The sequence below is a fragment of the Mytilus galloprovincialis genome, chromosome 7 (assembly GCF_965363235.1).
Source record: "Mytilus galloprovincialis chromosome 7, xbMytGall1.hap1.1, whole genome shotgun sequence".
Classification (NCBI taxonomy): Eukaryota; Metazoa; Mollusca; class Bivalvia; order Mytilida; family Mytilidae; genus Mytilus; species Mytilus galloprovincialis.
The window spans coordinates 902,856-927,019 of NC_134844.1; the positions used below are offsets into that span (position 1 = coordinate 902,856).

A 24,164-nucleotide genomic window follows, 5' to 3' on the forward strand; every position below is an offset into this window, starting at 1 on the left:
TGCTGTCTTTGAATAGATCATTGCTTGAAGATGTTAAATGATAAATACATTGCTGTTTTCGTATAGACAATTGCTTGAGGATGTTAATTTATAGATACATCGATGTTTTTTAATAGAACATGTTAATTTGTAAATAGATTGCTGTATTTGCAGAGGCCATTGCTAGAATATATTAAATGTTAAATATATTGCTGTGTTTGTATAGATCATTGCTTGAAGGTGTTAAATGTTCAATACATGCATTGCGTTTTTGTATAGATCATTGCTTGAAGGTTGTTACAGGAGAAATATATTGCTGTTACTGCAAATCATTGCTATAAGATATTATAGTAACACGACTGTAAAACGTGCAAATGTACAATAATTCTTTTTTTTCTTTTTCGGTTTTAATAATAATTCTGGTTTGTGAAGTAGTATATCAGACGAAATGACTTTTCTATCGTGGATCGTTCGTTGATACAAGCGTTGTCTAACAACATGAGTGACTGGCTCTGGTATTATGTTGCTTTATTGACAAAATTTGTCTTTTATTCAAAATGATTATACATTTAAAGGACTAATGCATTGCTTTTTCAATATCCATTGTGATAAATTGACTGTACCATTTCGGTTGTTATTTATTTTTTCACACAATAAACATGTTCCATCCTGTATGTAATTTTTGTAGGAAGTAGTTACATACCCGTCTTTTGCTTTTATATAATTTGAATACTTAGTTTCATTGAGTGCTATGTCCTTAAGATAAAGAGCCAATGTTTTCGGAGAACTAAAATCTAAAGTCGTTATAAACGTGTCCTTTGGTAAGATGTCCTTTACATTAAGGCAACCCCTTATTACAGGGACAATATCAACATCACCCTTATACAATCGGAATGCCTTTTCTGTTATATAATCATCACATAATGAATTTTCGAATGAGAGATAGAATTTATAGTCACTACTTAATGTTGTAATGCAGTTGTCACCCGATGAACTGCACGGTTTTCCACACCTTCCATATATGTCTACATTGATATACTTCTTCATCATTATCACATATCTCATCCGTTTTGAATATGTATTACAATTACTAACCACCCAAGCAACATCCTTTGATTTCTGTTCAAATATCACAGTGTAATTCTTGTCTTTTAGCGTTAATCTTTTAGACAATTTTGCATAAGGTGTAAATATGTCCGAATCTTGTCGATAGGTCCATGTCCAGTTGAATGCAGTATTCCAATTGTTTTGTTTGTATCGTTCATTTATATGTTGTGGCGATTCCATTGAAAAGAATATCCACATTTGATTCTCAGTTCTTCTTGGTGGACTTATATTGAGATCAGCGTGATGAAATAACAAAACATCGCTTTTATTGATTAAACTCCTGTCCAATGATATGTCACAATTTTTGAATACGCAATTTTTCAATCCTCTTTGAGGTTTCATATTTGGAGCCCAAAATGGTGGCGCATACCACAGTAATAAATAATTGCTTTTATTTTCCTTCTTTGGAATTATTTGTTGAAAATTGTCACTTCTGGGTAGAGAAATATCAGCTATGGTATATACAATCCAGACTATGGAAAAGATACAAATAGGATACCATATTTGAAACGGACCCTTCAAAAAGTGATCTGAAAGAAAAGAGTGACAATATGTAAACGTAATACTAAATAACAGGAATAAGAAAACATGCTAACGACAAAAGATAAAGTCCATCCTCATAGTAGAGGGGTTTGATATCTATTGAGTGAGGTGGGAGAAACGGGGACGGGAGGTGGGAGGAGGAGCTGGAGGTGGGTGAAGGGGTAGGAGCTGGAAAAAGGGGGTGGGGGTGGGAAAGAAATTACTTTAAAAAAGTGGGAGGTGGGAGAAGGGTACCCCCTCCACCCCTTCATAGCACTTATTGACTACTTTTAAACATCTTTAATTGTGTATGTCTGGTTTTTTTTGTAGATGAAACGTAAAAGATGGGGAAGGTGAATGAAGAGAAAGGAAGGCGAACCAGGCAGAGTAGTAGTAAAGCACCATACACAAGAACGTGCAAATGTTTAGTGCACGATCCCACGCTCAATTCACCACTAGCTAAAACTAGCGGAAAAGACTTACGCAAGTCCGATTTAAACTATTTGATAGACAACAACCTTTTACCTAAAAGAGCCACTTGGGTGTGTAAAAACTGCTTGGCTTACAGTCAAAATAAGCTAGTTTCTAATACTGACAACGATGTCGAAGATGAAAAAGATTTGCACGAAAATGACCCGGACACTATTGAGTTGAATGAAGACCAAGTCGAGCTTCGACCTTGTGTCTCAGACGTCATCAAACTTCTGAGAAATAAAACTTTAAATGAGTCAGAAAAAGATCTTATTTTATCGGAAGTAGGGAAATTTATCTGTGATGACATTACTAATGACACTAAAGAGTTCTCTTCATATAAAAACTTAGACCAGTTAAGCGAACTAAATGTGAAAGACTTCTTAACTTCTCGGCCTAACTCTTTGGTTACATTTCTCCGTTGTTGCACTAACATACCGCATACACTAGACAATGCCAGCAGCAAGAAGCAATACTCCTTGTGTTTGCTCATTGAGCAACTATACTTTGTTAGAAATAATAATTATATTGGCTCATTTTCGTTCTCACAATCTCTGATACAGTGGTGTCTACATGGAAGTAAAACGTCTATTGCTATATCGGGAAGCTCTTCTCCGTCGGGAAGCGTAACCACTTTAAAGAACGTACTTAAATCTGCTAGTAATGACTGTAACAAATGCCCCCCAAATGATGTTGACTGTTTCTTTGATAATACCCAACGGGTCGGGAAGACGCGACGTGTTCGTGAAGGAGGGGTTACACCCGTTAACGTAGCTACAAATGTTGTGTATTGTCAAAATGAAACACAGTCAGATATACAGTCAAAACTAGAATTGAAGCCAGGCTTATGGCGAGTACCTTTCTCCGAAAGCTCGGACCAAATAATCGCAAAAGATGAACAATTGTATAACAATATTTTTCGGCCTTATCGATTTGCCTTTATTGAAAAAACAATAAACGATGTTGTAAACGAGCTATCGTATGACGAGCTCAGTGATGAGTACAAGGATCATGTCACTTTCAGTCGGGTTATAGCAGAAAGACAACCGCTCTTTAGGATATGTAGCAACTGTCAGCGTGAGTGTTTAAAAACGCAGTCCGTTTGTCAAAATTGCAATTACGATTGCAGCACAATAGAACGGAAAGCGTTGTACTCCGACATCCCCAAAGGTGTAGAATCAAAGTCAATTATTAATGTGGGGGAAATTATAGGAGTCAATCCCAATAGCAAAGAAAACGTACAAACAGTCCTTGATGCCTTGGCAATTGAGTGTGGTATTGATAAACAAAGAAAATGGGTGAGAGTCGGTAGCGACGGTGTTCCTTACAATCTAATCTTAAATATCATCAGCAATGTTTTCACTTGTAGTTCTTGTGGCGATAGAGTGGACAAAGCACATACTACATTTGAAAAACATTTATCAGAAAAACATAGATTGAATCATGATGGCATAACATTTAAACTGTTATATGATTTCGTTCTCCCTATTCCTGGGGCTGGTCATATGGAAATTAACTTATTTCGAGCTTTATTTTCTCTTACAAGATCCATGTTCATGGAATTTTTAGCAGAAAAACTAGGTTTTTCCTCTAAAAAGGCCAGGGAATTCATTATTGGCTGTGGTGACCACCACCTCACATGGCAAATATTTCAAGTCTCATTATATGCGATTTCGAGAGAACTATGTCGAATTTATGTCGTCACTTGTTTAAGACAAAACAGTGATCCATCTGCAGGTGGTTTTTTGCTCTGGGTTAACAATACAAAGAATCCAAACATAGTGTTAATGTACCATATGGCATTTACATTTTTCTTGTCGATGAAATGTTTCCGGAGTGGGGTCAGAAATAACAATTCTGATTACATGCTTGCTGGTAGGCAAGCTGCTGTGCCTGTCATGTTTGTTAAAAGGCATACAATTTACCCAAAATTGATATGTAGTGATATGTCTGATAGGGTCAGTGCTCCAGATGAAGTGAAAGAATACATTGAAAAACATGAATCTTTCTCTTCGTCTGGACATTTCTTGCGCGCTGAAGGTGGAGATTACATAACCGAAAATGTGAATCGGTCCATAAAAAATCAACTGCCACCAGGTGTACCCACACTACAGTCATGGGTAACTGCCAGTCGGTGTAACGGTCGTCTTGACAAAATCAGACAAAAGGTATTTGAGAATACTGGTGTATATGAATCTTCTTCAGATCGAGGCATGATAAATGTGTCAAACGAAGTTCAGATGTTCAGAGGAGAAATACGTAAGTCGGGTTGGTTTGCTAACCCAGAGGCAGATGTGCCTTTGGTGTCCGTAACAAACGAGGAACTGCATCCGGAACTTGTAAATGTCACTCATAATAGTAAGAGTAACTATGTATCCTTCTTACGAGGAAATATTAAGGATCAGGTTCCAATTTTTATCACATATCAAGATGAAATCAATTTCAATGACGCAAATAACTGGACCATTAGCAAACTTAAATTAGAAATATTGTCTCTAATCAACAATATAGTTGATGAAGACTTAACACTATTCTATTCAAACCATTTTAAGAAAAACTTTACTAATGCAAACAAGACCAGTCATGTTAACCTTTACGAAGAACTTGCCGAGATTGTCAAGAATGGGGTACAGGAGGTAGACGCAGAGATAGACACAAATGAGCTTAATTAAATTTTCAAAAATGTCCCCAGTTGTACTATGTATATGAACTTTGTGTTGCTGCTTTTATCTTTTTGTGACAATTGAAATTTAATTTGAATTTGTTGTTAAATATAAATAAGAAGATGTGGTATGAGTGCCAATGAGACAACTCTCCATCCAAGTCACAATGTATAAAAAGGTAACAAGTATAGGTCAAAGTACGGCCTTCAACACGGAGCATTAGCTATAAGCTATAAAGGACCCCAAAATAACAAGTGTAACACAATTCAAACAGGAAAACCATAAGTTATTTTTGTATGTATTTGAATCTACAATGACCATGTTCACCACATTCAAAAAGGAAAAATTACAAAGAACAGATATGCGTTAATGGCACAAAGACATCACTTCCTCAATGTATAACAAATAGAAATGTTCACCCTTCCTGAGCACCTGAGGTCTTCCTATTTTTTTAGGGCCTGTGTTTTTCATTTAGTTTTTAGTTTTCAGTTTTCAATTTTCAATATGAAAAGGAACTGATATGGGTCAATGGCACGACAACATCACCAACTCACTAAATGTATTACACAAATAAATGAAATTGAGTGTTAACCACATGAACTTCAATAGACTAGGAGTTACCCACTATCAGGCAGCTAGCTTTGGATTTCCCCAAAACACAAAATGTTGTTTTTTGTCATTGAGGGTCTTAGATCTTGGCTTTAGTCTTTTGCCCTTTTTTATATTGCTTCAGTTGTTGATGCTTCTCTTTGTTGTTCACCTCTGTTCTCAATAATAGATGTAATATGCACATATTTGCTAAAACTATCATTTAATTGCAAGAAAGATAAAAAAATATTTAAAGTGTAAAAATAATTTAATATTTATTAATAACAGAAGTAGAAATAGAATTTTAAAAGCTCAATGCACATATATTAATAATTTATTTAGACAGTCCATGTTTTGGACAGAAGAATGGTGTCTTTGATAACTCCTCTTTCTTCCTATGGTACAAACCAATGCACTTCTGATGGACCCAATAGCAACAGTCTTGCCTTTTGGAACGTGGGTTTGTATACCCACAACCAAGCCAAAAAGATGTCTCTTTTGATATGGAGCATACCCTACATGCTTTCTTATTGGTTTTTGGCTTGGTTGTGGGAACTACTGCTTTCAATGATGGACCCACTTTCCTCTTTGCAGGACTTGCTGCTACTGGGTTCACCAGAAGTACACCGGTTTGTACTGGTGCTGGTGCCTCCCCTGCTGGAGCATCCCCTGCTGGTCCCAGTTCTGCCATTGGCTCTTCTTCCTCTTCATTTTTTGACTTGTAGGAATGGATACGGCCATTCCTCCATGTTGGTGCTATTTCCAAACTGACCGAACAGTGTGTCTGGATCTCCAACTCCATGGCCTAGAATAGAATAGATGAACATGTACACTTATCATTATATTAAGTAGTTTGATAGATTTATAGTTATGAATATTACATATGATATTTTGTTTGCATCTTTTTTTGCAGTCTTAATAGTTAATATATTCAAATGTGTTTACCAATTGTGGACATACAAACATACTTTATTGTAAAAAGAATTAATCATAGCAAATTACTTTAAATATTCAATCATGAATGAATATTATGCTTTCTATGGACATGTTTAATTAGGATTCACTTTACTTATTATTCTCATGAAAAGAAGATAATCAGATTACTACATTGCATTGGTTTAATATATACCAAATGTGAGGTAAGGTTGAAAACTTGACAACTTCTGGCAACAAAATGATAAGTCAAAATATAAGAAACTAACATGCTCAGCAACTTCTAGAAAAAAAGAAAACATGACAGAACAAATGATAACATCAATGCTTGAATGCATTACCGCTATTTTCAAAGATGTAGACCTTCTTGAATAAGTTGAACGTCTTGTGACGTCATTTTCAATAAAATTTGTATCTTTTTTTCCTTGTTTTCTTTCATTGTCATTTTTTTTTTAATTTCATTAAATCCTCTTTTACTTTTTCATAATAAGCCATTGCTGAAACAAAACAGTGGTAAAGTATACACAACTGTGAGCTATATTATGAAATAAAGTGAGGGTATGGTATAAAGGGCGACAAGGGAAGAAAATAGGACAAAAAAACTTTCTAATCGCATTTTTTCAGTCCTTCCACCCCTTTCAGATATCAAATGGAACAGCCCATTTTGGCCCAATTTTTGTATAACTCTGAGAAAGACAATCAAGTACACATATATCGTTCTTTGTCACATGTTTATAAATTAAGACTTGAAAGGAGATATATGGTAGAACATGAAAACACGGTAAGGATTCTATCGTTCGAGAAAGCATTTCACATGGTTTTCATATTTTTACCCCTTCCACCCCTTTCAGATATCAAATGGAATGGTCCATACTTTCACATTTGTATATTCCTGTGAATGGTGTAAGAAAATAGATATCGTTTTATGCTATTGTATATACCACCAAAGACATGAAAGAGAATACATAAAAAAAAATTCTGGCAGTTAGTTATGTGTAAAAAATATGAAAACTCACCGATGAAATTCTACCAGTCAAAATAAAAGTTGAAGAAGAAGTGTTGGCGCCAATTTAAGACCGCTTAAGGTAATGCCGATCTTTGTTTGTAAATGCCGATTGCCGCTTAGGTGCATAGGTTGTTGAATTCGACAACGCCTTTTTGCTGAATTCGTAAACGTTGTCGAATTCGGAACACTGTCGTTTCCGAATTCGTAAACGTTGTCGAATTAGTGGATTTCCCGGAAATCCACTAATTCGACAACGTTGTTGAAATCGTAAACGTTGTCATATTCGACAACGTTTGATGTAAATGTCTTAAAACATGTTGAAAACATGTTAAAACTATATTTCAACATATATATATTTATGTTTATCATTAAATGTGTGTTCTTTTTATATTTCTATTGGTTATCTTTGTTTATCGACGCAATGAATTGAAGTTGTCGAATTCGGAAACTTCCGGTTGTCGAATTCGACAACTCCCTGCGCATTATTTGTTAAGATAGTATAGGACAAATGTGTTTTTGTAAGTTTCTACGTAATAACCAAACAAGGTTATGTTTTGTTATCATAAGTTTGCGATGTCGGTATTTTTTATCTCGCTGCAAGGTCCGCCGGACGATTTTTCGCGCATTTTGTAGAGAAATCGGCGTTTTTTACGGGTTGTCGAATTCGACATCGCGGAAGTTGCGGAATACGGCAACTTCCTGGAATTCTGAATTTGTCCTTCAATCTTATTCCTTTTGACTTTCAAATAAAAGAACATATTTAAAACACATTTGAAGGTACGTATATTGTATTATTGCATTATATATAAATAAACTGTTCATCAACATATAATTTCAAGATATCAGCTGCTGATCTGGCAGATTCAAAACTGTCAAATTCTAAGCAATACACAGACTTCAGTTTTGGTCCTTGATGATCATGGATCATCTCTCCTGTAAAAAAGCATACTGCAGACTGTAGCGTTCTCCTATGCAGCATACAAATACTTAGTATACCACAAATGTTCCTGGGGACATGACCGATTGTGTGTCCTAGAAGATCCCTAACCGTCTGCCTCCTTGGAGGGGTGTGTGTTTCAATATCCAAAATGTTTGGGTCAACATCTGTAGGGGCTTTAACGAGCACAGCGTTTATGTCGTGCCTATTTGTAGGCTCTGGTTGACAGTTCATCATAAATCTGATTCCGTCCAACGGCTTCCTGTGATAACTGTGATAGCTGAAAGTAGAAATACAAATCGTATTTTTTTTTGTTCCTCTATTTTTAATGAAATATTTGGAAAAATAAAAATAAAAATGATATTTAGACTAACGGCTTGAAATTCATAATTACCCATTTACTGTCGATATAAATGCCAAAGGCACAGTTCCTCCAACATCTAGTCCCTTCTGTGATCTGTATGCATGCAGCTCTCTTATGAAATTCATGTTGTCAACTTTTCGTCTCTAGCGTTGTAGGGGGCGATAAAGGGGGATCTGAACACGTGAAAAAAAAAATCGAAAAAAAAAAGTGGCACGAATAATAAATTCACAATTATTTGGATGGTTTGCACGCAAAAAATAACTCAGAATACACAAGATATATCAATCAAATACGTCCCACGTAAGGTTGGGTCTGGGTCCCCGGGAATGGCCTATTAGGGATTTCATAGTAGAGGGGTTTGATATCTATTGAGTGAGGTGGGAGAAACGGGGACGGGAGGTGGGAGGAGGAGCTGGAGGTGGGTGAAGGGGTAGGAGCTGGAAAAAGGGGGTGGGGGTGGGAAAGAAATTACTTTAAAAAAGTGGGAGGTGGGAGAAGGGTATCCCCTCCACCCCTTCATAGCACTTATTGACTACTTTTAAACATCTTTAATTGTGTATGTCTGGTTTTTTTTGTAGATGAAACGTAAAAGATGGGGAAGGTGAATGAAGAGAAAGGAAGGCGAACCAGGCAGAGTAGTAGAAAAGCACCATACACAAGAACGTGCAAATGTTTAGTGCACGATCCCACGCTCAATTCACCACTAGCTAAAACTAGCGGAAAAGACTTACGCAAGTCCGATTTAAACTATTTGATAGACAACAACCTTTTACCTAAAAGAGCCACTTGGGTGTGTAAAAACTGCTTGGCTTACAGTCAAAATAAGCTAGTTTCTAATACTGACAACGATGTCGAAGATGAAAAAGATTTGCACGAAAATGACCCGGACACTATTGAGTTGAATGAAGACCAAGTCGAGCTTCGACCTTGTGTCTCAGACGTCATCAAACTTCTGAGAAATAAAACTTTAAATGAGTCAGAAAAAGATCTTATTTTATCGGAAGTAGGGAAATTTATCTGTGATGACATTACTAATGACACTAAAGAGTTCTCTTCATATAAAAACTTAGACCAGTTAAGCGAACTAAATGTGAAAGACTTCTTAACTTCTCGGCCTAACTCTTTGGTTACATTTCTCCGTTGTTGCACTAACATACCGCATACACTAGACAATGCCAGCAGCAAGAAGCAATACTCCTTGTGTTTGCTCATTGAGCAACTATACTTTGTTAGAAATAATAATTATATTGGCTCATTTTCGTTCTCACAATCTCTGATACAGTGGTGTCTACATGGAAGTAAAACGTCTATTGCTATATCGGGAAGCTCTTCTCCGTCGGGAAGCGTAACCACTTTAAAGAACGTACTTAAATCTTCTAGTAATGACTGTAACAAATGCCCCCCAAATGATGTTGACTGTTTCTTTGATAATACCCAACGGGTCGGGAAGACGCGACGTGTTCGTGAAGGAGGGGTTACACCCGTTAACGTAGCTACAAATGTTGTGTATTGTCAAAATGAAACACAGTCAGATATACAGTCAAAACTAGAATTGAAGCCAGGCTTATGGCGAGTACCTTTCTCCGAAAGCTCGGACCAAATAATCGCAAAAGATGAACAATTGTATAACAATATTTTTCGGCCTTATCGATTTGCCTTTATTGAAAAAAAGATGATAATTACTTAATGTTCATGAATTTCAAATCATGGATTATGATCCTTGTATTATTCGAAGAATATTAAATAAAAAAATATCATCCATTCCATTTATAACAACATGTACAATCCTGGCTATTCTTTGCAAATCACAATTTATCCAATGGATTTTGATACATATTTGATTTTTACTTACATTTGAAGTACATAAAAAAAGGAGAAAAGGATGTAATTCTTTAACAACAGCCCGTAGCACGTGTTAAAAAGTATTGAAGTTAAGCTTGACATAGCGTTAGCAACGAAAATCATATGTTATCAAAATAAATATTTAATAGATATGATTGTGTATGTCTTGAACCAATTAAACCCTCTGGTCTTCATGACAAACAGTTTTTACTTGTTAAAAAAATATGCATGTTCAAAGCTATGAATAACATGTCTAAAGAGTACCCTTTAATCTACAAAAAGTCAAAGAGTAATAATCTAGCAACGCAAGCTAAAAAGAATATGTAAGTAGGTTACAACTGATAACTAGAGGCTCTAAAGAGCCTGTGTCGCTCACCTTGGTATATGTGAATATTAAACAAAAGAAACAGATGGATTCATGACAAAATTGTGTTTTGGTGATGGTGATGTGTTTGTACATCTTACTTTACTGAACATTCTTGCTGCTTACAATTATCTCTATCTATAATGAACTTGGCCCAATGAAAATTATTAAAAATTGACTATAAAGGACATTAACTCCTTAGGGGGTCAATTGACCATTTCAGTCATGATGACTTATTTGTAAATCTTACTTTGCTGAACATTATTGCTTTTTACAGGTTATCTCTATCTATAATAGTATTCAAGATAATAACCAAAAACAGCAAAATTTCCTTAAAATTACCAATTTAGGGGCAGCAACCCAACAACGGGTTGTCCGATTCATCTGAAAATTAAAGGCCAGATAGATCTTGACCTAATAAACAATTTGACATTTCGTCAGATTTGCTTTAAATGCTTTGGTTTTTGTCGAGCCTGCAACTTTTGTTGCAGAAAGCTCGACATAGGGATAGTGATCCGGCGGCGGCGGCGGCGGTGTTAGCTAACTTCTTAAAAGCTTTATATTTTAGAAGGTGGAAGACCTGGATGCTTCATACTTTGTATATAGATGCCTCATGTTACGAAGTTTCCGTCTGTCACATGTCCAATGTCCTTGACCTCATTTTCATGGTTCAGTGACCACTTGAAAAAAAAGTTCAATTTTTTTGTAATGTTGAATTCTCTCTTATTATAAGTAATAGGATAACTATATTTGATATGAGTGTACCTTGCAAGGTCATTATGTCTGTCAGATAGTTTTCACTTGACCTCGACCTCATTTCATGGATTAGTGAACAAGGTTAAGTTTTGGTGGTCAAGTCCATATCTCAGATACTATAAGCAATAGGGCTAGTATATTCAGTGTATGGAAGGACTGTAAGGTGTACATGTCCAACTGACAGGTGTCATCTGACCTTGACCTCATTTTCATGGTTCGGTGGTTTTAGTTAAATTTTTGTGTTTTGGTCTGTTTTTCTCATACTATATGCAATAGGTCTACTATATTTGTTGTATGGAACGATTGTAAGGTGTACATGTCTAGAGGGCAGATGTCATGTGACCTTGACCTCATGTTCATGGTTCAGTGGTCAAAGTTAAATTTTTGTGTTTTGGTCTGTTTTTCTCATACTATATGCAATAGGTCTACTATATTTGTTGTATGGAACAATTGTAAGGTGTACATGTCTAACGGGCATATGTCATGTGACCTTGACCTCATTTTCATGGTTCAGTGGTCAAAGTTAAGTTTTTGAGTTTTGGTCTTTTTATCTAATACTATATGTCATAGGTCAACTATATTTGGTGTATGGAAATATTTTATGATCTTTATGTCACTCGCACAGGTAAGCTTTGGATTTCAAATATTTTGGCCACGAGCATCACTGAAGAGACATGTATTGTCGAAATGCGCATCTGGTGCAAGAAAATTGGTACCGTTAATTTTATTTTTTTATTTGACCGTGACCTCATTTTCACGGTTCATTGCATAGTGTTAAGTTTTTGTGTTTTGGTCTATTTATCTTAAACTATAAGTAACAGGTCAACTATATATGTTGTATAGAAGCATTGTTAGCTGTACATGTCTGCCTGGCATGGTTTATTTGACCTTGACCTCATTTTCAAGGTTCATTGGTCTATGTTTAGTTATCTTGGTTAATGTTAAGTTTATGTGACAGTTGTTATAGAGCTTAACTTTATACTTAGGACTATCAACATAATATCAATGATTAGTATAGAAGGCGAGACATTTCAGCGTGTGCACTCTTGTTGAGTTATAAGTCAAAAACTGCATTTTCCCCCTATGTTCTATTTTTAGCTGTAGCGGCCATCTTGGTTAAATGGCCGGGTCATCGGACACATTTTTCAAACTAGATACCCCAATGATGATTGTAGACAAGTTTGTATTAATTTGGCACAGTAGTTTCAGAGGAGAAGATTTTTGTAAAAGATTACTAAGATTTAAGAAAAATGGTTAAAATTTACTTTAAAGGGCAAAACCATAGTGTTTACATATCTAGGTTGACACGAGGAACAAAACCATAGTGTTTACATATCTAGGTTGACACGATGAACAAGACTATAGCGCTTACATATCTATGTTGAAACGAGGAACAAAACCATAGTGTTTAGATATCTAGGTTGACACGAGGAACAAAACCATAGTGTTTACATATTTAGGTTGACACGAGGAACAAAACCAAAGTGTTTACATATCTAGGTTGACACGAAGAACAAGACCATATCGCTTACATATCTAGGTTGACACGAGGAACAAAACCATAGTGTTTACATATATAGGTTGACACGAGGAACAACTATCAACATAATATCAATGATTAGTATAGAAGGCGAGACATTTCAGCGTGTGCACTCTTGTTGAGTTATAAGTCAAAAACTGCATTTTACCCCTATGTTCTATTTTTAGCTGTGGCGGCCATCTTGGTTAAATGGCAGGGTCATCGGACACATTTTTCGAACTAGATAGCCCAATGATGATTGTAGACAAGTTTGTATTAATTTGGCACAGTAGTTTCAGAGGAGAAGATGTTTGTAAAAGATTACTAAGGTTTAAGAAAAATGGTTAAAAAGTTGTCCGATTCATCTGAAAATTTCAGGGCAGATAGATCTTGACCTGATAAACGATTTTGCTCAGTCTTTACTTTTCCACGTTATTTCTTGTGTACTATTGTTGTCTGTTCGTCTTTTTCGTTTTTTTGCCATGGCGTTTCCAGTTTATTTTCGATTTTTGAGTTTTACTGTTCCTCTGGTATCTTTCGCCGCTCTTTATAACATTGAAATGTATCTTAAAAGATTGATTGTTTACAACACGAGCCTATATTATACATCTACTAATATTTATATGTATCAGTCAAATCTGAAATCCATCTTTAAAAAACAATTAAATAATACGTCTACACTACGTACCCATAAGCAACATCGATGACTTCAACTCTTCACTACCCGAATATAACTGTGCTAATTAAGTCTCCCAAACAAAGTTTTGAGACTTATTGATTTTGCTCAGTTCTTACTATTTTTATTATTCTTCTTCTTCCTCTTCCTCTTCCGCCACTTTAAAAAATGAACTTGTCCGCAGCGTTTCTCCGAAACCGCTTGTCAGATTGACTTAGGATTTCATAAAGTGGTAGACTAATATGTTTAAGTGAGCCATCAATCTTTCGTTTGTGCATTGGGGTCTATTAAGGGGTATTTTGGGGGGTAGAAAGGAGGGAGGGATTTACTATAGAACCTTATGGGATTTTATTTTCTAAAATTTTCAAATGAATATAACTTGAAAACTGTAAGTGATAGATACACGCAGTCTTCAGAAATGATTATAGGACAATTAAACAAATCACATGAAATATAAGGGGATACCCTGGGGGTTCATCCCCACCCCCTTCAATTTGAGGATATGCTTTTATCTTGTAAACGGTCCAGATCCCCACCCGTTAACCATATATATTCTTGAATGGGACGATAAAACAAATCAAATGAAATTAAAGGGAGGTCCCCGGGGATCATCACCGCCCCGTTTAATTTGAGAATGTGCTATTATCTTGTTAACGGTCCAGATCCCCACCCCTAAACCATATATATTCTTAAAGGGGACAATAAAACAAATGAAATGAAATAAAAGGGAAGTCCTTAGGGGGTAACCCCACCCCTCTTGTTTGAAAATTTGTAAACGGTCAACATCCCCACCCCTAAACCATAAATAGAATTAATTACATAACAGTGTGGTCGACAGTAGAACGTTTGTAGGTTGTAACTTGTTTGTCAACGGCTATAATTTTATGCTCACCCAGTCTGTCAGAGGCCTTCCAGTGGGGATTGAAATATTCACTTGTTACACATTACGATACATAAAATGAAACTTTCTTTTTACAAAGCTTGAAAGGAATTTGTTTTAAATATTTATTATAATCATCACATACAACCGTGTCATTTATAAGAATAATAATGTTCAGAGATGATATTATTTAATAATAATAAGAAAATAGGTTTATCCATTGTAAAAAAAAACTATTAAGTTGATGGGGTTAATTCACAAAATATCTCATTGATTAAGAGCACAACTACTTCTACGGTGTGATCATTTAAGAATGGCCTACTATTTATTCAATGCGTATACATGTGGGTTTTATTTGTGAAGAGTTCTGGATAATTAAAAAATCATTTGATTTCTTTGTTTAATACCATAAAAGGATTCATTCTTTCAGATATTTGTCACTTTGCCTTATCTTCAAGTCTAACACAATTTCTCACGTTTCTTACAAAACTTATATTCTTGTGATGTATTCTTTTGTTGAAAAAAAAATGTATAGATATAGATAGATATAGGAAGATGTGGTATGAGTGCAAATGAGACAACTCTCCTCCCAAGTAATAATTCATAAAAGTAAACCATTATAGGTCAAGGTACGACCTGCAACACGGAGCTTTGGCTCACACCGAACAGCAAGTTATAGAGGGCCCCAAAACTACTAGTGTAAAACCATTCAAACGGGAAAACCAACGAGAAACGAAAAACACATATGAACTACATAAACAGACGACATCATGCATTGTAACTTTTAAAGCCAATTAAAGTAAAAAAAATTAATCTGAAAGAACGTGCGATATCATATTAGGAAAATTGATGGTCAAACCATAACAAAAAATCAAGTAAAGAATTTTAAGTATTCAACCTTTATAGCTTGCTGTTCGGTGTGAGCCAAGACTCCGTGTTGAAGGCCACTTTTATTTATTTTCAAATAACAAAGGTTATTCCTGATTAGTATTTTTAATTGTTTTATTTAGGCGTTTAGAACCTTTGGTGACCTCACAGTTTAAATTTCTATGATAAGTACGTCGTGAGCAGTGGGCATTACAGACGAACGTTCACCTAATTTTCCCCAGTCAATGAATGGCCATAGCTACACTGTTATGAATTTCATTCTATTTTTGTATGGGACAATAAAATAAATCACATGAAATTAAATGGAAGTTCCTGGGGGGTCACCCCCACCCCGTTCAATTTGAGAATGTACTATTATCTTGTAAACGGTCCAGATCCCCACTCCTAAACCATATATATTTCTGTAGGGGACAATAAAACAAATGAAATGAAATAAAAGAGAAGTCCGGGGGGGGGGGGGGTCACCCGACCCCCTCTTGTTTGAAAACTTTTAAACGGTCAACATCCCCACCCCTAAACCATATATATTTTTGTAGGGGACAATAAAACAAATGAAATGAAATAAAGGGAAGTCCCTAGGGGGTCACCCTATCCCGTATTGTTTGAAATTTTGTAAAACGGTCAACATCCCCACCCTAAACCATATATATTCTTGTATGGGACAATAAAGCTAATCAAATGAAATTAAAGGGAAGTTCCTGGGGGTCGACTTACCCCGTTCAATTTGAGAATGTGCTATTATCTTGTAAACGGTCCAGATCCCTACCCCGAAACCATATATATTCTTGTAGGGGACAATAAAACAAATCAGACAAAATGTAGGTAAAGTCCCTGGGGTCACCACCACCCCTTTCTGTTTGAATACTTGTAAATGGTGGAGATCCCTACTCGTAAGCCATATATATTGTTTTATGGGACAAAAAATCAAATCGAATTAACATGGGTTTGGGAGACTTCGTAACAGCATCCTGTTACAATAACTTCTTGTTTCATTTTGAATTGTTTAAGATTTTGTCATGCTGGGACCTTCTATAGCAGACTAGTTAATTGTGCAAGACAAGTACCGTATGATGACCAATATCTGCTTAAATTCATCTTGAACTAAATAGTGTGTAGACTTATCCACAAACTGAAAATACATCTTATATTGCACATGAGTTCTGTCGAGGATTTTCAATACAATGGTTGAAATATGTTGTTCCTTTGTCACTATCTTATGGTGTTTAGATAGCTCAATTTGTTCGATTCGCTCGTTTAGGTAACAACGTATTTGATTTTTACGAAAAAAATCTCTGTATTACTGAAAATATATAACGCCAGGGTTTTCGGTATCAACAACTAGTCAAAACGTTCACTCAATTTTATCATCAGTACACTAACATCATTCGTAAATATGAATTAACAGGCAGACATCTTATACGTTCAGGTATTTCATATCCGATCTTTTATGGTAATATACTTTACAAAGCACAAAAATGTTGGCATTCACCTTAAAAATAAAGACAACAGTAGTATACTGCTGTTCGAAAGTCATAAATCGATTGAGAAAAAACAAACAAATCCAGGTTACAAACTTAAACCGAGGTAGGGAAATAGGGTGAGGTTTGAGATCTACAAAATATGCCTAATCCCGCCGCATTTTTGCACCTGTCCCTAAACAGGAGCTTCTGGCCTTTGTAAGTCTGGTAATTTTTTTTTAAATTTTAGTTCATTTACATGTTTTTGAGTCTAATGTGACGTCCATTTTCACAAAACTAGAACACAATTGTATTTAAGAGCAAGCTGAGGGCTACCTCTGGTTCCGGAAATTTCTCGCTGCGTTGAAGCCCAATTAGGGGCCTTTCGCTTTTATTTGCTCTTTGATCGGGTTGTTGTCTCTTTGACATATGTTCAAAATTATTCCTTACTCATATATCAAGGCTCATAGGCTATTTTAATGGCTTATATTTACCTGTTAAAGTTAAAGCTATTCACATTTTGTATACACTCTGGAAGGAGTTGAAATATTGCTAACCCACCTGCTTATAATTGTATTGTCCTCATCGTATGTTTCCCTTTGTTATAAGATTACTGTCACAGTAACGTTTTCCCCATATTATTTCTTTCCATAAAAACATTACATTGAAAATAAAAGATTGAACAATATGAAGTGAGAAACCAAATGTTGACTTAGACGATGCGCGGCTTTGTCCCATTGGTGTTGCCCAACATAATTATCATGTTAAAATCTGATAAGTTGAAATATGGTAGGCTTCAAAGTATGGCAGATTGGTAAATATTTTTTGTATGTTCCGAATGTGGTAGACTGTATTTTATAGGTTTTAGAGTAACTGTGAATATTTCTATACAAAGTTTATAGTAGTTTATATGACTCATATTGATTATCTAAGGTAGGAATAGATGAATTTCATATTGGGAATAGTTCCTTTATATGTCTATTTGCTTTATTCATTTTATATAGAGAAAACGTGTAATGAAAATGTGGTATCTTTATCACTAAACATATATTCATTTCAAGTATTATATAGAAATGTTAGGGAAAAAAAACTACTGAAAAAACAATTTATTAGTAACCTGGTAACATCATCGGATAACGAAAACTGAAATTATGTTGGAAGTAATTCTACATATATTCTAATAAAAGTAAAGCAACATATATATATCAATCAATTTTTTTTCTATCAATCGCATAATGACTTTTGAATAGCGGTATACTACCATGACTACTGTTGCCTTATTTTAGAATGGTCTCATATGATAGCTTTATTGACACTGATTCCAAAAATATATGGTTTATATATACATTCGCCTGTAGAAAGGGAGATAATTGGTTACTTTCGGTTAATACAATGTAACTTCTGGTCTCGTATGATAGCTGAATTCACACTGATTTCAAAAATAAATAGTTTTTATATACTTATGCCTATAAAAAGGGAGATAAAATGTTACTTCCAGTTTATAAAATGTCACTTCCGGTCTTAAATGATAATGTATGACCATTAAAAAAAAAGTGTTTATGTACTTTTACATGAAATAAGTGCAAAAAGGACTACTTCTGATTCACTCAAGATCATTTCCAGTTGACGTTTTCCAAGGTCATATTTTTCAAGGTCATTTGTCACCAAACATTTTGCAAGTTCTTATGGCTTTATCATGTACCAATCTGAAGATATAATAAATCATACCTGAAAATAAAACATTTCATGGGAAACAACTCCTATAAGATGTCATTTGATTGTATCAGACCAAGTGTATCATATCTTCATCTCTATAAAACAAACACTATTGCTCTTACTCTTTTATATAAATCATTAAAATATATCGGAGAAAATGCAAAAATAAGCAAAAGACAAAATTCAGAACATGACCTTGACATTTGACCTTCACCGCATTTTCTAAATAGGACCTCAAATAAAAAGACAAGGTTTATACGGTTGAGGGTTTATGAGTTACAAAACTTTACTACAAATGTAATTGATAAAATTAGATTTAACCGGACTGCTTCGTTCAAATCAGCCAAATATTCCTGAGGATGTAACGGACAAATATCTAAGCGACATCTTGCGAAACAACTTGATACCGTTGAATTATAAGAATAATAATAATCAGAACAAAAACAAAAGGTCTTTCCACAGAAAATTTGTAAAACCTAATTATTATCTATGATCGACTTAATAAAACGATTCTTGATAATAAAAATCAATTGAAATTTTAAAATAAAATAATTAATGTATTTTAAGATTTTCCTATAGGTACAGACCTAGTCAGCTAAAGCATGAAGGATACACTTAATTACATCTCGTGACCCATGTACAATTCCGTACTAAAACGTTTATTTGTATGACAATATCATGCTTGTGTAAATACGTTACGTTCTGATATGTTTAACTGTTCGATCTATCGTATTCTTCCAAACAGATATATGTATACTAACAAAATTATATGTCTGTAGTTAGTCGCATAATTTTCGATAGCTTAAAATTAAATTTTTGATAAATATTTGAAGTGACAGAAATAATATCTTAGCAATAGTCAGTAAAGCATGACAAACATTGATTGACACGTACCTTTAAAATGTTGTCTTATCGAAAACCACTTAGATCATATGAAACACGTTATTCTGATGTCGTTTACATTTGCTACAGTCTATATTTACAACGTACATGCTTATTTACTTTCCAATAATCGGGCGTTCATATCAAACCTCATCCTCACTTTGTTTGTTGCACTTTGAAAATTATTTTATGTAAAAGAAAACAATCTGAATCAACGTGTTGACAATTTTATTTTGGTAATTTTAAGTTTCAATTGATGTGGTCATCATTGAAGAGACAGTATTGTAGAATAAGATAAAAATTGTATTTTTATCATAACACGCTTTCCAACTTGTACAACAACTATTTCTGGATTTATAGAGTATAGGTGAATCACGAATTTAAGTGATCAGCAAGTAAAAATATGCAGAATTTGTTTAAACTACGGAACCAAATAAAAATAAAAAAAAAATGTGCCATCATCGCAAATTGATATCCATGAAACTAAATGACTTGTTGAAAGAAAATCTGTGGCTGTCTAATTTTAGGAAAACTACTGATGATAAAAACTGATACGTTATTAATTGTGTTACCGAAATTGAAGACACTTATGTAATCACTTTACAGATATAAAAATGATATATGCTAAATATTCATTAATTAATGTTCTACAACATGAGGAGGGAATGGTCCAGATATGAAAATGATATGTGCTAAGTAATCATAGTATGATATTCTATAACTTGAAAAGAGGGGTTACATGTATAAAAATGATATGTGCTTAATATTTATAGTACAATATTCTACAACTTGAAAAGTGGTTGTACAGATATAACAAACATATGTGCTAGATGTTAACATGTATAAAAATGATATGTGCTTAATATTTATAGTACAGTAGTCTACAACTTGTAAAGGGATGGTGTAGGGGTACATATATAAAAATAAGAAGATGTAGCATGATTCCTAATTAGACAAAAAGCAACAATTTACTTTTGAATTAAAAAAACAATGATGAGTTTATTGCCAACCACTGGGTCGATGCCACTGGTGGTGAATTTTGTCTCCTCGAGGGTATAACCAGCCCAATAGTCAGCACTTATGCGTTATCATTTATATGGTCATCGTAATTAATTATTCATTAACTTTTTTCGAAATGCTTATGATTTTCAACCCATTTAAACCCATAGGACTTTATAATAAAATTGAGAATGGAAATGGGGAATGTGTCAAAGAGACAACAACCCGACCAAATAAAAAACAACAGCAGAGGGTCACCAACCAATGTAGCGAGAAATTCCCGCACCCGGAGGCGTCCTTCAGCTGGCCCCTAAACAAATATATACTAGTCCAGTGATAATGAACGCCATACTAATTTCCAAATTGTATACAAGACTAACAAAGGCCAGAGGCTCCTGACTTGGGACAGGCGCAAAAATGCGGCGGGGTTAAACATGTTTGTGAGATCTCAACCCTCCCCCTATACCCCTATTCAATGTAGAAAAGTAAACGCATTACAATACGCACATTAAAATTCAGTTCAAGAGAAGTCCGAGTCTGATGTCAGAAGATGTAACCAAAGAAAATAAACAAAATGACAATAATACATAAATAACAACAGACTACTAGCAGTTAACTGACATGCCAGCTCCAGACTTCAATTAAACTGACTGAAAGATTATGATTTCATCATATGAACATCAGGCACAATCCTTCCCGTTAGGGGTTTAGTATCATACCATCATAACATATATGAGAAGAACATAACCCGTGTCATGCCAACAACTGTTTTTAGAATAAATGTGTTTAGTTCCGATGCAAAGACCTTATCAGTGACTCAATATTAACGTCAAAATATGCAATCTTTAATGACTTGACAACAGTATCGTAATTACATCCCTTCTTAATAAGTCTATTCAAAGGTTTTGTAAGTTTCTGAGGTGAATACTGACACCTTTGTGCTTTATAAAGAATATTTCCATAAAAAAATGGATGTGAAATACCTGAACGTATTAGAAGTCTGCATGTTGAGCTATATTAACGAATGATGTCTTTATACCGATGATAAAATTTAGTAAATGTTTTGACAAGTTTGTGATATCGAAAACCCTGGTGTAATAATTTTTCAGTAATACATAAATTACTCTCGTTAAAATCTAAAACATTGCTACATACACGAGCGAATCGTACAAGTTGAGATATATAAACACCGTAAGATGGTGACAAGGGAACGTCACCATCTAAAAACGGATAATTAACGATAGGAAATGAAAAATCATCCCTTTTATCATAAATTTTAGTATTCAGCTTTCCATTAGTGATATAGATATCAAGATCGAGAAAAGGGCAGTGGTCATTGTTAGTATTAGCTTTATTTAAAGTAAATTCAACAGGATAAATTTCATTAATATACATACTGAAGTCGTCATTATTGAGAGCCAAAATATCATCCAAATATCTAAAAGTATTATTAAATTTGTTTATCAGATGTTGTTTCGATGGGTCTTTGCTTATTTTTGTCATAAATTGTAACTCATAACAATACAAAAACAGGTCCGCAATAAGTGTTGCACAGTTAGTCCCCATTGGAATTCCGATAATTTGACGATATACGGAATCTCCCAAGCGAACAAAAATGTTATCTAGTAAAAATTCAAGGGCATATATAGTATCAAAGCATGTCCAATTAACATAGTTTTTTTTGTTTATTGCTACTAAAAATTGACCTAAAAGAGTTTGAACATATATATTCACATTCTGATTTTTTGAATGCCCATTTAATTAGGTGTGTGAATTTTTTCTTAATGAGAATGAGAGGCAATGTGGTATACAGGGTAGAAAAATCAAAACTTTGAACAGATTCAAAATCACCAATATAAGCATGTAATTTATCAAGTACTTCCAACGAGTTCTTGACACTCCAAAAGTAATTTATTCCACTATTTTCGAAGGCCTTATTTGAACAATTTATTATCAGGTTTTTAATTGTACCAAGTGTGCTGGTAAGAAGAATAGACAATTTAGTAGTTGAACAATGGCTTGAAAACGAAATAAATCTATATTTGTAAGAGGTTTTGTGTAGCTTCGGAAGCCAATACATAGTTGGGACTTTCATTGTATTTGACTCTGCTTGTAAAGCGGTGGCTAAAAGTTTATGTTTGTTACAGATTTCGTTTCCTGAAAATAGAGTCAGTTGGAATGTTGGTGAATTGGTGATTTCCTTTTTCAGAACCTTAATGTAAAGTTTACGTCAAACAATAATAATATCATTAGCAGCTTTATCGGCCGGGACAAAAACAAATTCCTTAGCTAGTTCTTTTAGTTTATGTTTGATACGAGAAATAGGTTTATTGTGGTTATTGTTAATAGTAAAATGTTCTTTAAAATGTTGAATACATATATCAACTATCTTCATTACTGAATTAAAAAAAGAGTCCAAAGATTTTTTGTCAGCTTTTTCCCGTTTTATCCATTGCATACAGTAAGTATGGAGTGAGTCGTGGGTGGATGATATTACGACACTCATTCCAATTAATAATTGACGGGGGACGATATTTAGGTCCTTTACTGACGAATGATTTTAACTCTCGGTCTTGAACGATGTTAAGATCTCCTGTTATAACATGAGAAATGGGTCCATAAATATATTCGGAATTACTGCAATTACACGAAGTAGGTGTATTTTCACTGATATTAACATCTTTACACAATTGACTATAATTAAACACAAATTTCCGGGTAGATTTCTTGTAAATATAACAAATAAGAGGTAGCTCAGTATTGTCAAAATATCCAGGAATTTGTTCTTTAACAGAATGGTCGTTAAATATACCGGCAATATTTACAAAATCAAAGCCTGTATTGACATACTTAATTTTAATAAAATGTTTTTTATGATCTTCAGGGCAATCAATTTACCCTTGACGTATTTTTGCGATCTCAATGTTCGTAATCTCAATGTTTGTTATCTCAATGATCTTCAACTTCGTACTTTATTTGTTTTTTCTTAATTATCGAGAATATAACATCACATTACGTCTTTTGACTAAAAAACGCGCTTTTGACGTACACAAATGTACTTCTGATATTCATGAACCCTAATGAGAAGCGAAATCTAATATTTGCATTTTCTTTTCGTATAAAACAAATTATACTGTCTCCATAATTTGCATAAATTTGTACCTTCTTTGTACAAAGTATAAAGTTGAACCTTCTTTGTACAGTGTATAAATTTGTACCTGCTTTGTACAATGTATAAATTTGTGACTTCTTTGTACAATTGCTTATATTTCGACAATCGATAATAAATATGCTATAATTGTTTATTGTTACTTCAAAGGCAGAAATACACATACCTTCTTTTCTCAGAAGTTTCCTATTCAAACCCATTATGTTCCAAGTTATTTTAAACAGTTATGAATTGGTTACAGATAATTTAATGAATAATTGTTAACTTTGAATCGGTTACAGTTGTATCAATGAATAACATTGAACACACCAAAGACAGGTAAACTACACATTCAAATTTACAAGGATTACTGTGGTTTCGTTAACAAGCATACTATAAAACGAAATTTACAACAGCAATAATAACAATCCTCACGAATAAATATGGCCTTTTTAGTTTGTAATGAT

At 34.3% G+C, this 24,164-nt stretch overlaps 1 protein-coding gene across 1 annotated transcript; it reads right to left on the reverse strand.

Annotated features, from left to right (window-relative positions):
- Positions 1–388: 388 nt before the first annotated feature.
- On the reverse strand, positions 389–23,999 carry LOC143084341 (4-galactosyl-N-acetylglucosaminide 3-alpha-L-fucosyltransferase FUT6-like). Its single transcript, XM_076260752.1, has 2 exons — positions 23,885–23,999; positions 389–1,616 (listed from the first exon to the last, which is right to left on the reverse strand). Exons 1-2 carry the CDS (start codon positions 23,916–23,918, stop codon positions 541–543), a joined length of 1,110 nt encoding a protein of 369 aa, XP_076116867.1. The 5' UTR covers positions 23,919–23,999; the 3' UTR covers positions 389–540.
- Between the last annotated feature and the right edge of the window lie 165 nt (positions 24,000–24,164).